Consider the following 21,235-nt stretch of genomic DNA (forward strand, 5'->3'; position numbering starts at 1 on the left):
TTTTGATTCTGTTCCTATCTTTTGAAGTGTTTTCATCAAAAAAGGATAATGGATTTTGACAAATGCCTTTTCTACATCAATTGAGATGATCTTGTGGGTTTTTTCCTTCAATCTGTTAATGTGGTGTATTGTGTTGGTTGATTTTCTTGTCGAACCAGACTTGCATACCAGGAATAAATCTCACTTGGTCATAATGTATCAGTCTTTTGATATGCTGTGGTATTTTGTTGAGAATTTTTGCAGCAATTTTCATTAGAAAGATTGGTCTGAGATTTTCTTTTCCTGTAGTGTCTTTATCTGGCTTTGGGCTTAGGGTGATGTTGGCTTCATAAAATGTGTTGGGTAATTTTCCATCCTTCTCAATTTTTTTGTAAGAGTTTAAACAGGATTGATGTTAATTCTTTTCATAATGTTTGGTAGAATTTACCTGTGAAGCCATCTTGTCCTGGACTTTTCTTCGCTGAAAGATTTTTGGTGATGGATTCAATCTCTTTAAACATGATTTAAGTTCTTGTATTTCTTATAGTATCAGTGTAGGTTGTGCATGTCTAGGAATTTGTTCATTTCATCTGGGTTGTCTAGTTTGTTTCTCATAATATCACTTTATGATCCTTTTTATTTCTGTGGGGTCAGTTTTAACTTTCATTTCTGATTGTGTTTATTTGTATCTTTTCTGTTTTTTTTTTCGTTGTTAGTCTAGCAAGGTGATTGTCAATTTTATTGATCTTCTCAAAGAACCAGCTTTTGGTTTTGTTGATTTTCTTTATTTTTTTTTTTGTTATTGTTTTCAATTTCATTTATTTCTGCTCTAATCTTTATTTTTTTATCCTTCTGCTTGCTTTGGGATTAGTTTGCTGTTCTTTTTCTAGTTTCTCCAGTTGTTCAGTTAGATCTTTGATTTCAGCTTTTTTCTTTTTTAATATAAGCATTTAGAGCTATAAATTACCCTCTTAAGACTGCCTTCACTATATCCCATAAGTTTTGATAAATTTGTATTTTCGTTTTCGTTTGTCTCAATATATTTGCTGATTTCACTTTAATTTTTTCTTTGGCCCACTGATTATTTAGGTGAGTGTTGTTTTGCCTCTACACATTTGCAAATTTACCTCTTTCCTGTTTATTTTTTATTTCCAGTTTCATTGCATTATGATCTGAAAAGGTGCTTTGAATGATTTCAATCTTTTTCTATTTATTGAGAGCTGCATTGTAACCTAACATGTGGTCTATCCTGGAGAAAGATCCACAGGCACTTAAGAATGTATAACCCACTGAGTTTGGGTGCAACATTCTATATATATCTGTCAGGTCCAGCTCATTTATAAAATCGTTCAATTTCTTTCCTTGTTGACTTCTGTCTAGTTGTTCTTTCTAATGATGTGAGGGATGTGTTGAAGTCTCCACTATTATTTAGAGACATCTATTTCTTTCAAGTTTTACCAGAGTTTGTCACATGTATTTTGGGCAACCTGGTTAGGTTCATAGATATTTACGACTGTTACTCCTTCCTCATGGATTGACTTTTTTATTAATATATAATGGCCTTCTGCATCTCATCACTTTTTCTGCAGTTAAAGTATTTTTTTGTCTGACATCAGAATAGCTACACCTGCTCTCTTTTGTTTACTATTTGCATGAAATACATTTTCCCAACTTTTCACTTTTCAGTCTATTTGCATCCTTGGGTCTAAGGTGAGTCAGCAGACAGCATATGAATCGCTCGTGCTTTCTTATTCTTTCTGTCAGTCTATTCTTTTGATTGGAGAGCTTAATCCATTAACTTTCAATGTTATTACTGTAAAGGTATTACTTACTTCAACCATTATATCCTTTGGCTTTTATATGTCATATCTTATTTTTGTCCATCTTTTTTTACCAATTTGGTGATCCTTTCTAATAGTCTTCATTTCTATACTCTCCTCCAAGCTTCTTTCTCTTCTCTTTTCTGGCTGCAGAACACCCTTTAATGTTTCCTGCAGAGATGGATTCTTGTTTATGAATTCTCTTAGTTTCTGTTTATCTGTGAGTATTTTAAACCCACTGTCATATTTGAAGGACAGTTTGGCCAGCTAAAGAATTCCTGGCTGGCAGTTTTTCTCTTTCAGTATGTTAATTATATCATACATTGCCTTCTCACCTGCATTGCTTCTGAAGAGAAATCCATACTAAGTCTTTTTTTTGTTGTTGAAGATTTTATTTTTTATTTCTCTCCACCCCCCCGGTTGTCTGTTCTCTGTGTCTATTTGCTGCGTCTTGTTTCTTTGTCCACTTCTGTTCTTGTCAGCGGTGCTGGAATCTGTGTCTCTTTTTGTTGTCTTCTTGTGTCAGCTCTCCATGTGGGTGGCGCCATTCTTGGGCAGGCTGCACTTTCTTTCGTGCTGGGCGGCTCTCCTTACGGGGTGCACTCCTTGCGCGTGGGGCTCCCCTATGTGGAGGACACCCCTGTGTGGCAGGGCACTCCTTGCACGCATCAGCACTGCACATGGGCCAGCTCCACACGGGTCAAGGAGGCCCAGGGTTTGAACCGCGGACCTCCCATGTGGTAGGTGGACGCCCTAACTGCTGGGCCAAGTCTGTTTCCCCATACTAAGTCATTTTGGACATCCCTTATATGTGATATTTTGCTTCTCCCTTGCTGCTTTCAGAATTTTTTCTCTATCTTTGGCTTTGGCATTCTGAATATTATGTGTCTTGGGGTAGGTCTATTTGGATTTATTTTAATTGGACTATGCTGTGCTTCCTGGACATGTATATTCATGTGTTTCATGAGAGTTGGGAAACTTTTGGCCATTATTTCCTCAAATACTTCTTCTGTCCCTTTTCCCTTCTCTTCTTCTGGGACTCCCCTAACATGTATAATAGTGTGTTTCATGCTATCATTCAACTCCCTGTGCCCCTCCTTAATATTTTCCATTCTTTTCTCTCTTTGTTCTTCTTTCTTTTCAGTTTCAGCTGTTCTGTCCATTACATTGCTGATTCTTTTCTCCTGCAATTTCAGATCTGCTGTTGTGTGCCTCTATTGTACTTTTTAAAAAGAATTATTTTATTTATTTCTCCCCTCTCCTCAATGTTTGTGCTCACTGTCTGCTCTCTGTGTCCATTTGTTGTGTGCTCTCTGTGTCTGCTTCTCTTCTCTTTAAGAGGCATTGGGAACTCAACCTGGAACCTCCATGTGGGAGAGAGGCACTCAATCACTTGAGCAACCTCTGCTCCTTGCTTTGTTGTGTCTCTCATTGTGTTTCCTCTTTATGTCTCCTTGTTGCTTCAACTGCTGGGCCAGCCTGTCAGGTCAGGTCAGGTTGCTGTCTTGCTCATCTTCCTAGGAGGCACCAGGAACTGAACCCAGACCTCCCATGTGGCAGGTGGGCATCCAAATGCTTGAGAAACATCCACTTCCTCTCTATTGTGTGTTTAATCTCACTTATTGTGTCTTCCGTTCCTATAAGCTCTATTATTTTTCTATCCAAGATTGCAAAATTTTCTTTGTGTTCACCCAATGTTTTCTTAATGCCTTTTGTTTCTTTAGCCATGTTGTCTTTCAACTCCATGATTTATTTAGGACACTTTTGTGAACCTCCTTGATTAGTTGTTTTGAGTCCTATGTCTCGTCTGGAGCTTTGATTTGTTCCTTTGCTGAGTCCAGTAATCTGGATTAAGGTTCAACCTGATTCAGTTGAGCCACGCTATAACTAAAATAATATCCTCAAAGAGATCATATTTACAATAGGTTCATTCCCACAGGAATGCAATCAAGACCAAGAACATGTCTAAATTGGGGTACATAATTAAATCCACCACAGCATCCTTTCATAAGAATCTTTTTCCTTCCAAGTTTTTCTTATTGTCTCTGAAAATAGCTTGGCATTGAACTATAGTCAGTTTGGAAGAACAGTATACATCATGGTTTATTTAACCTTTTCTATTATATATATATTTGTGTTTTTTCTCCTGTTTTAAATTTGATTTTTAATTATATATCTCTTTATATGTAGTCTTTGCTCTCCTTTAAGATTTTGTCCTTCTTGAAGAAATACTTTTATATGCATTTAAAATACTCCCCTCTTTCAGGGTAAGGAAACTGGTTGGTGCTCAGTAAATAAATAGATTTTGAATTGCTTTATAAAAACCACAATTGGAAGCATAGAAAGCACATTGCTTCCAAAAGCAAAAGCATACAAAGAATTTGCATGTTATTACTTTGTGAAATGAGGCTTTCTGCTTAAGTGTTTAAGTAAATATTTTGAAGAAATTTTCAGAGCTTTTAAAAGTAGAAATTGTTTCAACTAGATGATATATTATTCCTAAAAATTTAAGAAGTATTTCAGTTGGAAGAAAAAATGGGTTATTTAGATTATTTTAGGTTGTGTATATTAAAATAATCTTTGTTTAAAAAATGAGTTTAAAAATGTTTAAAACTACTTTTACCTGATTAATTTTTTTGTCTATATTTGTGTATGTCATAATCACATCACTGTGTTCCGGGACTTGTTTGGGCAGAGATAAAATTAATGTGCATTTTAGTGAGAATTATTTTACTTACCTCAAGGGTGACTTTATACTTAAAGAAATCCTTTCCTGACTATTTTTCTCACTTACCTCTCTTTATAGTAGAGTTTATGGTGAGTCAATTTAGTGGTTTTCACAGCATAACGAAACTTAGCCAACTTAGTGCTCTTTTGGCTGAGGACCTGCCAAGGCCAGGTTGTACTCACAAATGTATTCCAGAGTGCAGACCACTCATGTGAGTGAGGCCTGTTTACAAGGCAGTTGTCAAAAAGGAAGGGAGGAAGGGAGGAAGGGAGGAAGGGAGGAAGGGAGGAAGGGAGGAAGGGAGGAAGGGAGGAAGGGAGGAAGGAAAGGCATTGAGATCAAATTTGCAGGACTGGTTTTTCAAATTTTAATTCTTTTTGGTTTTTTTAGAAAAACTCTTTTCCAATGTTAATAGCATTTTGAAATAACTTTATTTTATGGTGGAATAAGGGAGAACCTTTCAAGTTTTAAAGAGATTTTCAATTTTTGTCTTTTAGAGACAAGACTGTTTCTTAGAACAAGTCTCAAACTATTTAGTTTGAGAAATTAAAAATTCTTTTTAATAAGAATCACTGAAAGAGCCAGAGAAAACTCAGATTTCTGGGCCCCACCCCCAGTGTCTGACTTAGCAGGCCTGGGTTGGGATGGAGAATTGCATTGCTAACAAGTTCCCAGGTGATGCTCCTGCCGCGGACCCGGGAGCACACTTTGAGAACCACTGTTTAACAGAACCTGGGATTCAAGAGTCTCAGAGTGGGACAGTAAGAAGAAAAGTTATAATATTTACCTTGTATCCAGGACTATGCAAGTCACTTTACATAGGTTGTGTCTAATCCTCAAAACATCCTTACAAATAAGAATGTTTACCTCCATTTCATAGCTCAAGGAACGAAAGCACCAACAATTAAATAAGTTATTCAAGATCACACAGATTGTACAGAGCCAGTGCGTGAACCTGGATTTTCCTATGCTCTGATCCATTAAAATGTGCATCTTAACCTGGATTAAAGTTCTTCCAGTCTGAGTTCCTTCCTCAGGTGGGGATAACTTCTTTAACATCCCGAAATGACGGTTCCTCAGCTTCAGCTTAAACTGTCAGAGAGGAGCACTCCCTACTTCAGAAAGGAGGCCTTGTTGGGGCACACCTAGGGTGACCAACTATCCCAGTTTGCCCGGGACTGAGAGTTCCTGGGATACAGGACTTACAGTTTTAAAACAGGGCCAGTCCCTGGTAAACCCAGAAGGCTGTTTAACCTAGGGTTGCTCAAAACAGTTCAGAGCCTTTATAATGAATCTAAACCTTTCTAGTGTAGTTTCCTACTTCTATTGTAGTTTTACCTAATGGGGTCCTGTACATGACAGTCCTTCAGATATTTGAAGACAGTCCTCATTCCACCACTCTCCAGGGAAACAGCTCCAGTAGATTTATAAAGTTCTTACTGTGAGCCACGGACTCTTTTAGATGCTTTACATGTATTAATTAATTTAATCCACACAGAGTCCTATGGGGTAGGTGCTAATATTGTCCCCATTTTACAGATGAGGGAACTGGGTCACAGTGAAGTACCCTGTCCAGTTATTAAGAGGCAGAGACAGGATTTTAACCAGACAATATGACTCCAGAAACCATATCTTAATTAATACACTTTACTGCTTCTCATTCACTCAGTCAATAAATATTTATTAAGCACCAAGTATGCACTGAATGAAAAATGGTGAAGACAGACGTCCTTGTCACCACAGAAGATATAGTCTAGCAGGAGATACATAAGCAATAAGTAATAAAGTAAATGAAATTACAAGTTAGGATAAATGCTATGAAATAAATAGAGAGCTAAGATAGAAAATATTGGTATAATAGTTTGGGTCCAATCAGGATAAACTACACAGTAGGTCAATAAGAGAAAGTTGGGGAAGTTTAATATAAAGAACAACTATGATAAAAATAAGTATAAGACATGGGAAACTCTGAGGTATCCTAGGCTGGAGAGGAGGCACTTTGTTATAGTTTTCTGGTTGCTAAAACAAATACCATGCAATGGTTTGGCTTAAACAATGGAAACAATGGTTATATATTTATTTATTTTAATTTTCAAGAGGGACCAGGGATTGAACCTGGGACCTTGTACATGTGAAGTATATACTCAACCACTGAGCTATACCCGCTCCACACTGGCTCATTGCTTTGAGGCTAGAAGTCCAAAATCAAGGCATCACCAAGGTGATGCTTTCTCCCAAAAGATTGTGGTATTTTTGGACTGGATGCAGGTAATCCTTGGTTCTTGGCTTTTCTTATTAGTCAGCCAAAGGGGTACTGGTGCAAAGTACCAGAAATCTGTTCACATTTATAAAGGGTGTTTATTTGGGATAGAAGCTCACAGTCACAAGGCTTTAAAGCGTAAGTTACTTCCCTCAGCAAAGTCGTTTGCCACATGTTGGAGCAAGATGGCTGCCTGTCTCTGCGAGGGTTCAGCCTTCCTCTTCCTCCTAAGGCTCCATGGTCCTAGCTCCTTCCATTCTCAGCTGTAGGCTAGCATCAGGCTTGTCTCTCTCTCTGGGGTTTGTTGCTTTCCAGGCTTTCTCAGCTGGTCAGGGCTCTAGTCTCTTCAGCTGTAAACTATCAGGCTATTGGCTTGGCTATCTCCTCGGGGCTCCAGTGTCCAAAATAAACTCCCTGTGTTCTCCTTCTCCATGCATTTACTTCCATGTGAGTCTGTTTTATCTCCACAAGGGGGAAGGGACTCAACCTTGCATGCTCTAATGATGTGGTCAAATAAAATCTTGAATTAATAAAGTAAAAGTGAAACCTCTGAATCTAGCATAATCTAAAATGCCTAGAAGAAGAGACCGATTTAAAAACACAATCCAATATCTATTTTTGGAATTCATAAACAATATCAAACTGCTACACACATGGTGGCCTCTCTTGGCTTCTCCTTTCTCCTCTGGATTCTATTGGCTTTCAGCTTCTGGTTGCTCCCTCCAGCTTCCCTTTCTTTCTCTTTGACCTTCCCTACAAGGCCTTCTTCAGTAATAGCATTAAGACACCTTCTGATTTATCTGGGCCACATCTTAACTGAAGTAACCTCATCATAAGGTCTAATTTATAAGGGTTCATGCCCATAGTTATGGATTAAGTCTAAGAACATGTTTTTCTGGGGTACAAATCTCCAAGCCACCATGGTACCCAAAGAACAAACTTGGACAGGATTCAGATCTCATTGGAGAAGACATGGTTCAGCTACCAGGTAGCAGAGAAGCTGGTTGGTTTGGCCAGGCTGATGTTGATCTGAAGTTACTGGACAAGCAGTAAACTTCCTTCTTGAAACAGGAGGTGGTGCAGGAGATCAGTAGGTGAACCCTCGCAGAGACCGACAGCCATCTTGCTCCAACACTTTGAAATCTCTTAGCCATAAAAACTCTTGTATTTACCATTTCGCCTTTTGGTCAAGGTCTTTTTTACAAATACCTTGCTGTTTGGCGCTTGGTATTAAACCCTTGGTGCCAGGTTGCAGAGCTTCTTTCAATGTGCTTATTAGCCATTTGCATATCTTCTTTGGAGAAATGTATATTCAAGTGCTTTGCCGAAGTTTTTAATTGGTTGTCTTTTTATTGTTGACGTGTAGGAATTCTTCAAATATTCTGGATATCAAACTCTTATCAGAAATGTGGTTTCTAAACATTTTCCCCTTCTGTAAGTTGTCATTTTTACTTTCTTGATGGTGTCCTCTGATGCACAAAAGTTTTTAATTTTGACGAAGTCCAATTTATCCAATTTTTCTTTTGTTACTTGTGCTTTTGGTGTTGTATCAAAGAATTACCTAATATAAGGTCCTGAAGTTTTTCTTCTATGGTTTCTTCAAAGAGTTTTAGCTCTTGAATTTAGGTTGTTGATTCATTTTGAGTTAATTTTTGTATATGGTGTGAGATAGGGATCCAACCTCATTCTTTTGCATGTGTATATTCAGTTTTCCCAGCATCATGTTTTGAAGAGACTGTTCCTCCCCCATTGAGTAGACTTGGGCCCCTTGTCAAAAATCAGTCAGCCATAGATGTGTGGGCTTATTTCTTAACTCTCAATTCTGTTCCATTGGTCTATTTGTCTGTCTTTATGTCACTAGCAAATTGTTTTGATTACTGAAATTTTATAATAAGTTTAAAAATAGGCAAGTGTGGGTTCTCTAACTTTGCTCTTCTTTTTAAAGATGGTTTTGGCTGTTCTGGGCCCTTTGCTATTCAATATAAATTTAATGATCAGCTTTTCCTTTTCTACAAAAACTGCTGCCGGAATTGTGACCATGATTGTGTTGAATATGTAAATGTTTTGGGTAATATTGAAAACTTGACAATATTAAGTCTTCCAGTCCATGAATATGGAATGTCTTTCCATTTATGTAGGTATTCTTTAATTTCTTTCAACAATGTTTTATAGTTTTTCATGTACAAGTCCTTTACATCCTTGGTTAACTTTATTCCTGGGTATTTCATTCTTTGAGGTACTATTGTAAATGTATTTGTTTTCTTGATATCCTTTCTGAATTGTTCATTGCTTAGAAACACATCTGATTTTTGTTTTGGGTGTTGATGTTTTACCCAACAACTTTACTGAAATTTTTTATTAGTTGTCATAGCTTTCTTGTGGCTTTTTAGGTTTCCTAATTATAGAATCATGTCTTTTGTGGCAAAGATAGTTTTACCTCTTCCTTTGCAATTCAGATACATTTCATTTCTTTGTCTTGACTAATTGCTCTGGCTAGAACTTCCAGAACAATGTTGAATAACAGTGGTGAAAATGGGCTTATCTAGTTCTCTTATCTCATTCTCTTTTCTTTTAAATATATATTTTATTTGTTTTTAAAAGATATGTAGATTACATAAAATGTTACATAAAAAAAATAGGGGATTCCCGTATGTCCCATTCCCCACACCTCCCACTTTTCCCATATTAACAAGTCCTTTCATTAGTGCAGTACAGTCTTTGCAGTTGATGAACACATTTTGGAGCATTGCCACACAGCATGGATTATAGTTTACATTGTAGTTAACACTCTCTCACACTCCATTCCCTAGGTTATGGCAGGATAATGTCCTGTATTTGTCCTTGCAATGTCATTCAGGATAATTCCAAGTCCCAAAAATGCTCCCACATCATATCTTTTTCCCTCTTCCTACTTCCTCAGCAACTCCAGTGGCCACTGTCTCCACATCAATGATATAATTTCTTCCATTGCTAGAATCACCATAAGTCTATGGTAGAATACCAGTAAGTCCTCTCTAGTCCATAATTTATTCCCCAGACCTGAGGATTCTGGGATGGTGATGCCCACTCTACCTCTAATTGAGAGGGGGCTTCATTCCCATATGGCTGATAGATGGAACTCTCTTGCTTGCAGTTGTATACTCTCTCGGTTCCTTGGTGTGGTGGTTGTCCAGCCTCACCTCCTTGTTAGTTGTCCTGGTTGAGTCCAGTTTTGATGAGCACTTTGGGTTTTGCTTTTATAAGAAATCTGCCAAGGTAATTACTATACATATACCTTGGTCACTTTTTGTGGGTATAAACACATCTAAAGTCTTAGCTATATAACAGGATATATGCCACTTTAATTTAGATAGATTTTGTCAAATATACCCGAGTAAGATTGCATTAGTTTGTATTCCCCTCCTATCAAGTGTATGAGAGTATTGGTTCCCTCACATTGATAAATGAAAAACAGAAGTTTTCTCACTATTTTTATTTGTACCTCTTTAATGTCCTTCTTTAATTATAGATGAAATAGAGCATTTTCGATGTATTTATAGTCTTTGGAATTTGTTTCTCTAAAATACTGCTTATATCCTTTGCATAGTTTTCTACTGGGGTTAACTCTTTTTCAGATTTGTTTTTATTGGTTATATCTAAATTATGGGAAAGAGCTCTTTGACAAATAAGTTTCAAATATGTTTTCCTTGATTTTGAACTTAGTCTTTTGATTTAATTTTTTTTCTTATTTTTTCATATGAAAGTTACATTGCTATTTAAGAACATTTATTAATTTTTTCTGTGTGGCTTCTGGGTCTTATAGTCTTCTCAGAAAAACTTTTGAGTTTTTAATTTTGGTAATAAATTAACCCATATTTTTAGGTATTTCATGATTTCATATCTTACATGCAAATATTTGATTTATCAGGAATTCATTTAGGTGTGAGGAGTGAAATAGAAATCTCAGTAGTTACAGACCAGTTGTGCCTTCACCATTTACTTACTAATCTCTCATTTTTCAAGTGATTTAAAATCTTACCTTAATCTTTTGCATATGGATATTCAAATCCTCTGGGTTCCCTTGTGCATCTGAGTCTATTTCTAATTTTTCTTTTGTCCCATTAAATTTGGTCTATCAAACTGCTTTATTTATTGAAGGTTCAAATGTGCTTTAATAATTGATAGGCCTAGAAGTGGACAGATTTTGGATGGGGTGGACAGAGGAGATCTTGCTGAATAGGTGACATTTAGACTGACATATGGAGCTTAAGAAGTAGCAGGCTTGATGGAGATGGGGCAGGGAGCACTCCAAGAGGAGGTAGCTTCATATACAAAGGTCAGGAGGAAGAAAACAAGTTGGCACATTCGAAGAAAATAAAAAATGATTAATGTGGTCAGCAGAGTGATCAAAGGAAAGAAGGACATGAGATAGAGTTGGAAAGATAGGCCAGATTTTACAGGCCTTTGTAGACCATGGCAAAGAGTTTGGTTTTTCCCAAGTGCAAAGGGAATCAGTTAATGAATTTGAGGTATGGAAGTGACATGATCCAACTCATGGTGTAAAAGCATCACTCTGACTGTTATGTCAAAAATGGGTTGGGAGAGACAAAAGTTGCATTGAGGAGGCCAGCGTGTAGGCTATGGAGTGTTCTAGCTCAGAGTTGGTGGTGATCAGACTATGGTGTGGGAGGTGGAGATGGAGAGAAATGGACAAATCTGAAACACATTCTGGAGCTAGATGTAACAGGGTTTGATTGTTTGTGTGTAGGATGAGCAATAGAGAGGAATCCTGGCTGATTCTCAGGGCCCCTTTCTTTTTTTTTTTTTTTAAATTTCTTTCCCCTCCCCCCCCACCCCTGTTGTCTGCTCTTTGTGTCCATTCACTGTGTGTTCTTCTGTGACAGCTTCTATCCTTATCAGTGGAACTGGGAATCTGTGTTTCTTTTTGTTGCGTCATCTTGCTGTGTCAGTTCTTCATGTGTGTGGTGCCATCCCTGGGCAGACTGCACTTTCTTTCACGATGGGCAGCTCTCATGGGGTGCACTCCTTGCGTGTGGGGCTCCCTTACGCGGGGGACACCTTTGCGTGGCACGGCACTCCTTGTGCGCATTAGCACTGCACATGAGCCAGCTCCACACAGGTCAAGGAGGCCCGGAGTTTGAACCGCGGACCTCCCATGTGATAGGCGGACACCCTATCCATTGGGCCAAGTCTGCTTCTACCACTTTCATTTTGTACCTTTCTGGACCATTCAAACTAATCTACCTTATTTATACATACACATTATTTTATTTTATTTTTAAAGATTTATTTATTTATTTATTTCTCTCCCATTCTCCCTCACCTCGGTTGTCTGTTCTCTGTGTCTATTTGCTGCGTCTTCTTTGTCCGCTTCTGTTCTTGTCAACAGCACGGGAATCTGTGTTTCTTTTAGTTGTGTCATCTTGTTGTGTTAGCTCTCCGTGTGTGCGGCATCATTCCTGGGCAGGCTGCACTTTCTTTTGCACTGGGCGGCTCTCCTTACAGGGCGCACTCCTTGCACATGGGGCTCCCCTACGTGGGGGACACCCCTGCGTGGCATGGCACTCCTTGTGTGCATCAGCACTGTGCATGGGCCAGCTCCACATGGGTCAAGGAGGCCCAGGGTTTGAACCGTGGACCTCCCATGTGGTAGATGGATGCCTTAACCACTGGGCCAAGTCCAACGCCTATACATACATTTTAAAGTAGAAAATTGGCAATTGTTGCAGGAGAGTTGAGGGACTTAAAAAAAATGTCATGTCTGGATTTATTTACATTATAATTCTCAGCAAATGTAACAGATGGTGGTACCATTTGCTAAAATGGGAATAACTTAGAGAAGAAACAGATTTGGGAGCAAAGGGAGGTAGGACAGGGTGATATCAACAGTGTAGAGTTGAGATGTTAAATCTGAGATTTCTAAGAAATCCAAAAGCAGATGGAAAATAGGCACTTCAAAATGTTAGTCTGGAGCCAGAAAGAGAGATCTAGGATGGAGATACCAGCCTGCAAATGAATATTACTTAGAATTGTAGGAATGGGTGAGATGATGGAAGAAGAAGAGATTTGGAAAGAAAAGAAATGGGAGCCAGGCCTGGTGTCTGAGAAAAACCAGCTTTAGAGATGAGTGGAGGAGTAGGAGCCAGCAAGAGACTGGAGAATAGCTGGAGGCATAGCAGGAAGTGCGAGGGTGCAGTCTCAAAATCTTTACTGAAACTTTCTTACTACCCTCTACAAGGCCCTATACAATCCGGCAGATGTCTACTCTTGCTGCTGCAGCACTAACTACTCCCAGCCTAGGCCACCATCTTCAGGGCCTTCACAGGTCTCTGCTCGAAAGGCCTGCCCAACCCCTTATCCCATGCACAGGTGCACTCCCAGTCATCTTAAATGCTGTTTCCTCCTCATGCAAGTAGGTTCATCTTATTTATTTCCTTTAAGATAATTTATAATTATATGATTGTTTGTGCAGGTTAATACACTCCATTAGGGCAGGAATGGTTTCTATTTTATTCCTTTATGTATCCTTAACGCCAAGATAGTGTCTGGAAAACAATAGGCATCCAATAAACCTCTGACTCATGAATGAATGAATGAAAAAGCCCTTTTCGCCTTCACCATGGTCCTTGAGGTTGAATTTTTAACTTTTAAAAAACTATTGAGGACCTGCGACTCAGAACGGTTTGGTGACCGTTCATGGGAATCAACTTAAGTAAATAAGGATTTAAACATTGGCAAAATATGTTCCAGCAGCCAGACCAAAGGGGACCCATGAAAGTTAGGGTTGCTGGGGAGCTCCAGGGCTAAGTAAGCAAGGCCCCAGCAGAGGGCAGCAGAGGGCTGCACAGGCTTGTGATTCAGAAAAGGAAGCCGGAACGCCCTGGGCAGAGGGAAACCTTGGCAGGAAGAGGGCTGCTTAGCAGGGAAGGTGGCTGGAATGACCACTAAACTATGATTTGCGGAGGAGGAGATATCCTTCTGTCCAGTCCTTGGTAGGAGTCTAAAGTGCATTCATGGAGAGCTTGAGACAACTTTCCTACTTACCCCATAATTAGAGTATTATGAAGCTGTTTTACTGTGGGACTCTTTCTGGAAAGGTCCAAGAGTATATTGAAACAGAGATGGGAATGAGGATGGGCCCTGAGGTGGAATGGTGAACACAAGTGGAACTTTTGGCCTTGGCTACAAAGGGACAGGCCTCCTAGAGATTGTTCTGGAAAGCAGAAATAAGGTGGTGCCTGCCACTTAGAGCCAGGCAGGGAGCTGGAAAGGCTCAAAGGCAAACAGCACTTTGAGGAAAATAGGAGGTATTTCTATTGGCTCAAGGAAATAGTTTTGCATATTTCTTATGTTCTCTGAATTGATTTCCTTTCTGTTCTCTTTTTTGTTGTTAGGGAAAACAATTTGTTTTTTCAGTAACAAATCAATTTTATTGATGCTTATTTTTTTTAAAACATACGATAAGACAAAAAAATTTTTTTAACTCCACAATCTATCATTTGTGCTTAGAAGAAAAAGGGATTTTTGCATATACACTGGCTATTGTCAAAGGGAGGCACAGGACCTCCAAGGCATCAGCAAGGTGGTAGCAACAGAAGTCAGAGAGAAAGGGCCCAAACGGAAATGACAGCCTGAACATATGATCTGCCAAACTCATATGCACATACACATACACACACACTTTCTCACACACTCACTCAAAACATACATATCCATACATGTAATGCACACAACTAACCACACATACACATAACACACACTCATGTCACATAAAAACACACACCTCATAAACAGACATATCTCATTTACACACACTCACAAAAACACAACACCTAAACCCACATACTGATATAAGGTCCTTGTAGTAGAGACTGTGGTTGCCTCTCCAGTAACCATTGAAGGCTTCCTCCGCCATGTCCTCCCACTATGCATAGCAGCATTGAGACAAATCTAGGATCAAATCAACTCCTACCTTCATGGGTGTTTCCAAATGACCTAAACCTTTCAGCTTAATCCCAACCTCCTTGCCTCTTTCTCTAAGTGAATAGTTTAGAGGTCTTTCCCTTGACTTCTGTGTTGTTTTAGGAGGGAGTCTGCAACTGTATGGGCCCATTAGATGCAAATGAAGAAGATGCCACCAGTCATCTTGCTACCTCAGGAAAAAGCCAGTTCAGGAAAAAGCTGATGGGAAGATGGAGGTGAGTGCAACCCTCAAAACATTGGGAGTCTCTGAAAACCTGTGCCTGAAGCCCACACTACCTCTGGATTTTAGATTTTGTGGACCAATAAATTGTCTTGGTTATTTAAGGAATTCACATTGGGTTTTCTGTTTCTCACATTATGAAACCATCAAAATGACCGACCTCTCCCAGAACTCTTCTAGGGGAAGACCTAGTAAGAGTCCAGCCTCTGCTTTAATAAGCAGGACTGTTCCTTCATACCCCTTCTTTGTCCTCTTGGTTCTCAAAGTGACCACAATGGACCTGGCTCAGTCCTTGGATCTTTTCATGTGTAACAGAGAAGAAAATATTGTTTAAAATCAAGACCATATGTAGCCTCTTTGCCTTCTAAGGAAAGTGACACAATCCAACCCTGGAGAGAATAAATCTCTAAATGATCTCATCCCTTGCAGAGGGTGAGATTAGATTCAAGCTAGTGATTGCCTGCCCTTGATAATTCAAAATCGCCGACTAATTTTCATGTTTCCCCTTTGGTCTGACTGTGGGAATGCAGTTCACCAATGTTTAAACTCACCCATCCCTACTTACTTATTCTGATTCCCATGAATGGTCACTTAACCATTCTCCGCTTCTCAATAGTTGCGTCTCTGCTTCTCAATAGTTGGAAAAAAAAGTAAAAAATTCTAACTTCAAGGGCCTTGGTGAAGATGAAGAGGGCTTGTTCATTCATTCATTCATAAATGTTTATTGTATGCCTGCTGTTTCCTAGACACTACATTGGTGCTAAGGATACAAAAAGGAATAAAACAGAAACTATCCTTGTCCTAATGGAGTGTGCTACCCTGCATAAATAATTATATAATTATACATGTCTTATAAATAAGATGCTGGGATTGAACATAACAAGGGTAACCTACTTGGATGATGAGTAGTCAACATTTGAGGAGACATAGGCTGCTTTCGGGGTTTTACATACATACATGCACACACATCTATATCATTTAATCCTCCTAACCACCCTCTTATTTATAGATGATGAGTGAGGCTTAAAGAGAATGTCATCTGCTCAGTGTCATATTGCTACAAAGGGCTTACAGCCCAGGGATCTTTGGCTCTAAAGGTCATGGTCTCCCTGCCAGGATAGCACTCTGTCCACCACACCCATACCTGCCTTCTGTATGTGACGAGGTCTGGGCAAGCTTCTTGGGGAGCAGGGTGATTCAGAAGTGCAGGAAGTTATCCTTGTATGTTTATTTAACATTTTGGGGGTGGAGGCGGGATAAGAATGGGAAAGATAGGGAACCTCATACTTGGGTTATGGTCATGGTAGGAAAGGAAAGCAGAGTGGACTGTGAGAAGTCACCTTCTGCCATGGAGGTGTTGCAGCATAGTGGCTGAGTATGTGCGCTCAGTGTCCAACTAGACTGGGTCCATGTCCCAGCACCATACTTTATTAACTCTGTGATCTTAGGCAAGTTAACCTCTAGAAGACTGTATCTCATCTCTAATAATGAAATCTACCTCCTACGGTCTCTGTGTGGCTCAAACAGGAAACCATAAGTAAAACCCTTTACACAGTCCCTAGCACTTCAAAATGGTAGCTGATATCCTATTACATTAAAATACATAGTGCTTGGGGAAGTGGATATGGCTCAAGTGATAGGGCTTCTGCCTACCATATGGGATGACCCAGGTTTGATCACACAGCAAATGGACACAGACAGCCAAAACAGCAGGGTGGGGGGAGGGGGAAGGGGAAGGGGGAAATGAATAAATAAATACATTTTTTAAAAAAATTGATAGTGCTTGGCAGACTCGGGAGAGACCTTCTAAAGGCCCCTTCTGAGTGGAATTACAGTGCTCAAACCTATATCATATTGGGAAGGCAAAGAGGGGCAGCTCATGTACATGCTTTCTTTTTTTCTTTTCCCTGGGAACAAGTTAGTAGGAAGTGGGGTGATCTCAGCCATGTGCCACCTCTGTTATTGCCTGTGAGTGTGAAAAAGGAGAAGGAGTTCCTTACTATAGAAGACAAATATCAGCATCCATCATGGAGACATTGGGTCAGAGGGATTTAAATACATACGTTTACCAAAGACTCCTAAATTAAGCAAGTCTGGTATAGAAGGGTTGACTCTCAGAGAGTCTGGTACCCTCTCTGACATCTGGCCCAAAAGGCAAGCTGGAGGTGACAGGAAATCTTCCCATCATGCCTGGCCAAGACCTATCCTGGGGATTTTCAAGGTCTAAGGATGAAGGTTAGATCTACTTGGAGACTTGGCTGGGACTAAGATGAGGCAAGCCAGGAATCCTGGGCACAAAATTTAAGGAGGTGCTCACTCTCAGGTGTCCACCCGGCACCTGCATAAGCTGGAGAGTGCCTTCTTAAATTTCATGCCCTGGGTTCCTCCTTCATCCACTCTAGTCCTGGTCCTGGCCACTGCTAGAAGGGGGCCTGGCATCACTGCTCCTGTTTCAGAATGAGGGAGGCTTCTTTCTTATGTGATGGAGGGCACACACATTTGCGGAGCCCTACATCACAAGGAAGGATGCTCATGTCAGATAGCCTCCACCTGATAGTCAGGCCCAGCAGATCCTGGCTGTAATGAACCATCAGATGTCTTCCTGTTGGCCAAAGAAGAGACCTCAAGATTCTGATGCAAAAGGGCATGTTTCCTTTTCCTCATCATTCACAGAGGGAGCTTTGGCTCAGAAATAGAATCCATGATATCATGAAGGAAAGGGTATTGGTTATCTCTTGCAGTATAACAAATAGCTCCAAAACTTAGTGGCTTAAAATAACATTTATTGTCTCACAGTTTCTGAGGGTCAGGAATCCAGGTGTGGCTTACATGGGTCCTCTTTTTCAGGATCCCTTACAGGCTACAATCAAGGTGTTGGCTGGGGAAGGATCCCAAGGATCCCAAGATGACTTGCAAGGTTTAACTAGGCAAGGATCCACTTGGGTGTCTGTTGGCAGGATTCAGTTTCTTGCTGGTGGTTGGCTGGAGCCTGCTCTCAGTTCCTTGCCAATTGGGCTCTCTAATTTGGCAACTTGCTTTATCAAAGCAAGGAAACCGAGAAGGCAAGAAAGAAAGTGTGAGCAAGATGGAAGTCACAGTTTTTTATAGTTTATTTTGGAAGTGATTTCCCATAACTTTTGCCATATTCTATTCATTAGAAGCAACTCACTAGGTCCAGTCTACACACCTACACACATACATACACACATACACAGAAGGATTGCACAAAGGTGTAAATACCCAGAAATGGGGATCATCGGGAACCATTTCAGAAGCTGCCTACCACAAGAAGGAAGTAGAAAAAACATTTACTGAGGTCTGCAAATACCATGAAATGGATTGGTTTTTAACAATGGGAATTTTAAAATACGTTTTTAATTAAATCAATCCATATTTAAGTTCTATAGTTAGGCCTTTTGTAAGTTTTAAAATAAATCAATCTATATTTGAACAGTGGGAATTTATCAGCTTACAAGCTTACAGTTTTGAGGCTATATAAATGTCCAAATCAAGTTACCATTAGGATGATGCTTTCCTTCTGAAGACCAGCTGACTGTGATCGCTGGACTCCTCTGTCACATGACAAGGCACATGGCAGCATTTGTTGGTCTCTTCCTTCTCTTCTGAGTTTTGTTGCTTTCAGCTTCTTGCTACTGTGGCTTTCTCTCCCTTTGTCTGAATTTCATTATCTTAATAAAGGACTACAGTAAGAGGATTAAGAACCACCATGGACCATGCCCTAACTGAAGTAACCTCATGAAAACCTACTTACAATAGGTTTATACTCACAAGAATGGTTTAGCTTTTTTCCCCAAAGATTTATTTATTTATTTATCCTTCCCCACACCCTGTTTTCTGCTCTGTGTCCATTCATTGTGTGTTCTTCTGTGTCTGCTTGTCTTCTCTTTAGGTGGCACTGGAAACCAGTCCTGGGACCTTCCAGAATGAGAGAGAGGTGCTCATTCTCTTGTGCTACCTCAGCTACCTGGTCTGCTGTGTCTATTACTGTGTCTCTTCTCTGTCTTTTTTTGTTGCATCATCTTGCTGTGCCTGTTCTCCACTTGGGCCAACTTGCCACATGGGCCAGCTCTTCTGCACAGGCCAGCACTCCATGTGGGTCAGCTCTCTGCTCAGGCCAGCTTGCTGCGCAGGCCAGCTTGCCTTCACCAGGAGGCCCCGGGAATTGAATCCTGAACCTCCTATATGGTAGATGGAAGCCCAATTGCTTGAGCCACATCCACTTCCCTGGTTTAGCTTTAAGAACATCATTTCTAGGATATATACTGTTCCAAACCACCACAAGATCAAAACATGTGTCAGAGGCATCTCCTAATTATCCCATTTAATCCTCACAACAGCCTTATGTGTAGACTGGCCATGACAATTTGAAGCTTTATAAGGATCCCATAAAAGATTTTGTTTTGAAGCTTATCCATCCCTGTGGGTGTGGGACCCTTAGGTTAGATTGGATTCAGTTATGGGGCCTTTGATTGGAATCCTTCAGTGAGACATGACCCAGGATGGTCACGTTCCTCTTGCCGGAGTCCTTTATAAATGGGAAAAACATGCAGAGACACAGAGAAAAAGCCATAGAGGCAGAGAGAAGGAACCCAGGTGCTCAGAAAGGAACCCTGGAGAAAGGAAGCCACAGATGGAGCAGCCAGAAATGAAACAATGAGACTTGGAAGAGAAGTGGATGCTTCCATGTGCCTTGCCATCTGAGAGAGGAGTCCAGCATCACCAGCTGCCAGTCTCTGGTGAGATGGCATCTCTGATGATGTCTTGATTTGGATATTTTCACAGTCTCGGAACTGTAAGCTTTTAACCTAGTAAATTCCTATTACAAAGCCAACACATTTCTGGTATTTTGTCCCAGCAGCCTTTAGCAAACTAAAACACTGGCTTAAGTTATTCTTTGCACAAAAGAATACCAAGGAAGGTCTTTGAGGAGATAAAGTCTATTTGGGAGACCCACGTATACATAAATTTGAGGAAGACAAGTCTGAGTGCTGTGAGATACTACAAACAAGGCCTCTGAGGTTTGGTTTGTGGCATGGGTGATAGGTAACTAATAGACAAACAGACTGCAGAATCCAAAGCCACCATTTAAACAGGAAGGAGGAGAGACTGGGGGACAATGATGGGGGTCATGAGGACATCTCCCCAGAAGCCAAAGTTGGAATTGGATTTACAAATTAGTGGCACAATAGATGTTCCAGAATTGTTGATGATGGCAGAAATAGTGAAAGACTCGAAGGAGATGATAACAGGGAGCTCCTGAGGTAATCAGCGGCAGCAAGCGATGATCCGAGCTTGCAACAGAGGACATCAAAGTGGAGCCCATCAAGAATATATGGACAAGATTATAATATCAGACTAGGATCCAATTAAGTGTTTGAGGGGGAATGTAAGTTGTCATGTTCATTGTTTGTAGCCAAAATTTGATTTTAGCCATTTAATCCCTTTTTCATGTATTCATGGTGAATAATACTCCAGTCATGAATTATCTTGTCTCTACCCCAAATTTTAAATGTTTTTCTGTGACTTTTGTGTACATCAAATTTAATTTTTTGGCTTTTACTTGAGCGTGAACACACATCATAAGATGTTTCTTGAGTTGGCATTTGTGTTTTTCACCTTATTGTTTGAGTAGAAATGCCATTGTTTTGAATTGGTTGCACATCACCCTCTCCTTGTATCTGATATTCCAAATCATGACACATTTTTTTCTAAACCTCAAATTATTTTAGAGCAAGCAACAGTTTTTTTTTTCATAACATACAATTTGAATTAAGTTTGGTCCCCTCTTTGTACACCAGTACAGAAATAATAAAGATTAACTTTTCAGAAAAAAAAAAGAATATGTGGAATTTCTAATGCACAAACCTGTCTGTTATGTTTTCTTAGCTTTTATGATCTATGGGGGTGGGAGTGGGGATTTCCCCTCTTGTGGGGAAGTATCTGTTCTGATATGGGCTGCAGTAAATTACTTAAACTTTATAAACCTTAGTTTCCATTCTTTCAATACAGTAATAATAATATCTACTCACAATGTACTGTAGGAATTAAATAAGTAACTCATGTAAATTATATAGTATATACTAGGTGCCTGTGGATGCTCCTCCTTCTTCTCTTGCCTTCAAAATAATACGGTGTAGTATATATAGTAGACTGCCACACAACCTTCATTCCATCTGCCTTCTAGTAGACTGCAGAGGCTGGAAAGCTAAAAACTACATTTCCCA

General features: G+C 39.8%; 1 protein-coding gene across 2 annotated transcripts in view; it reads left to right on the forward strand.

Moving 5' to 3' along the window:
- Positions 1 to 21,235, forward strand: part of IRAG1 (inositol 1,4,5-triphosphate receptor associated 1) — a 250,917-nt gene that overhangs the window by 26,702 nt on the left and 202,980 nt on the right. For both annotated transcript variants that reach the window (XM_071217846.1, XM_058305750.1), the window contains exon 2: positions 14,873 to 14,985. In XM_071217846.1, coding sequence (XP_071073947.1) covers positions 14,980 to 14,985 — 6 coding nt within the window. In that variant the 5' untranslated portion in view covers positions 14,873 to 14,979. The remainder of the gene's footprint in view (positions 1 to 14,872; positions 14,986 to 21,235) is intronic.

This window comes from Dasypus novemcinctus, chromosome 10 (assembly GCF_030445035.2).
Source record: "Dasypus novemcinctus isolate mDasNov1 chromosome 10, mDasNov1.1.hap2, whole genome shotgun sequence".
In the NCBI taxonomy this organism is placed as follows: Eukaryota; Metazoa; Chordata; class Mammalia; order Cingulata; family Dasypodidae; genus Dasypus; species Dasypus novemcinctus.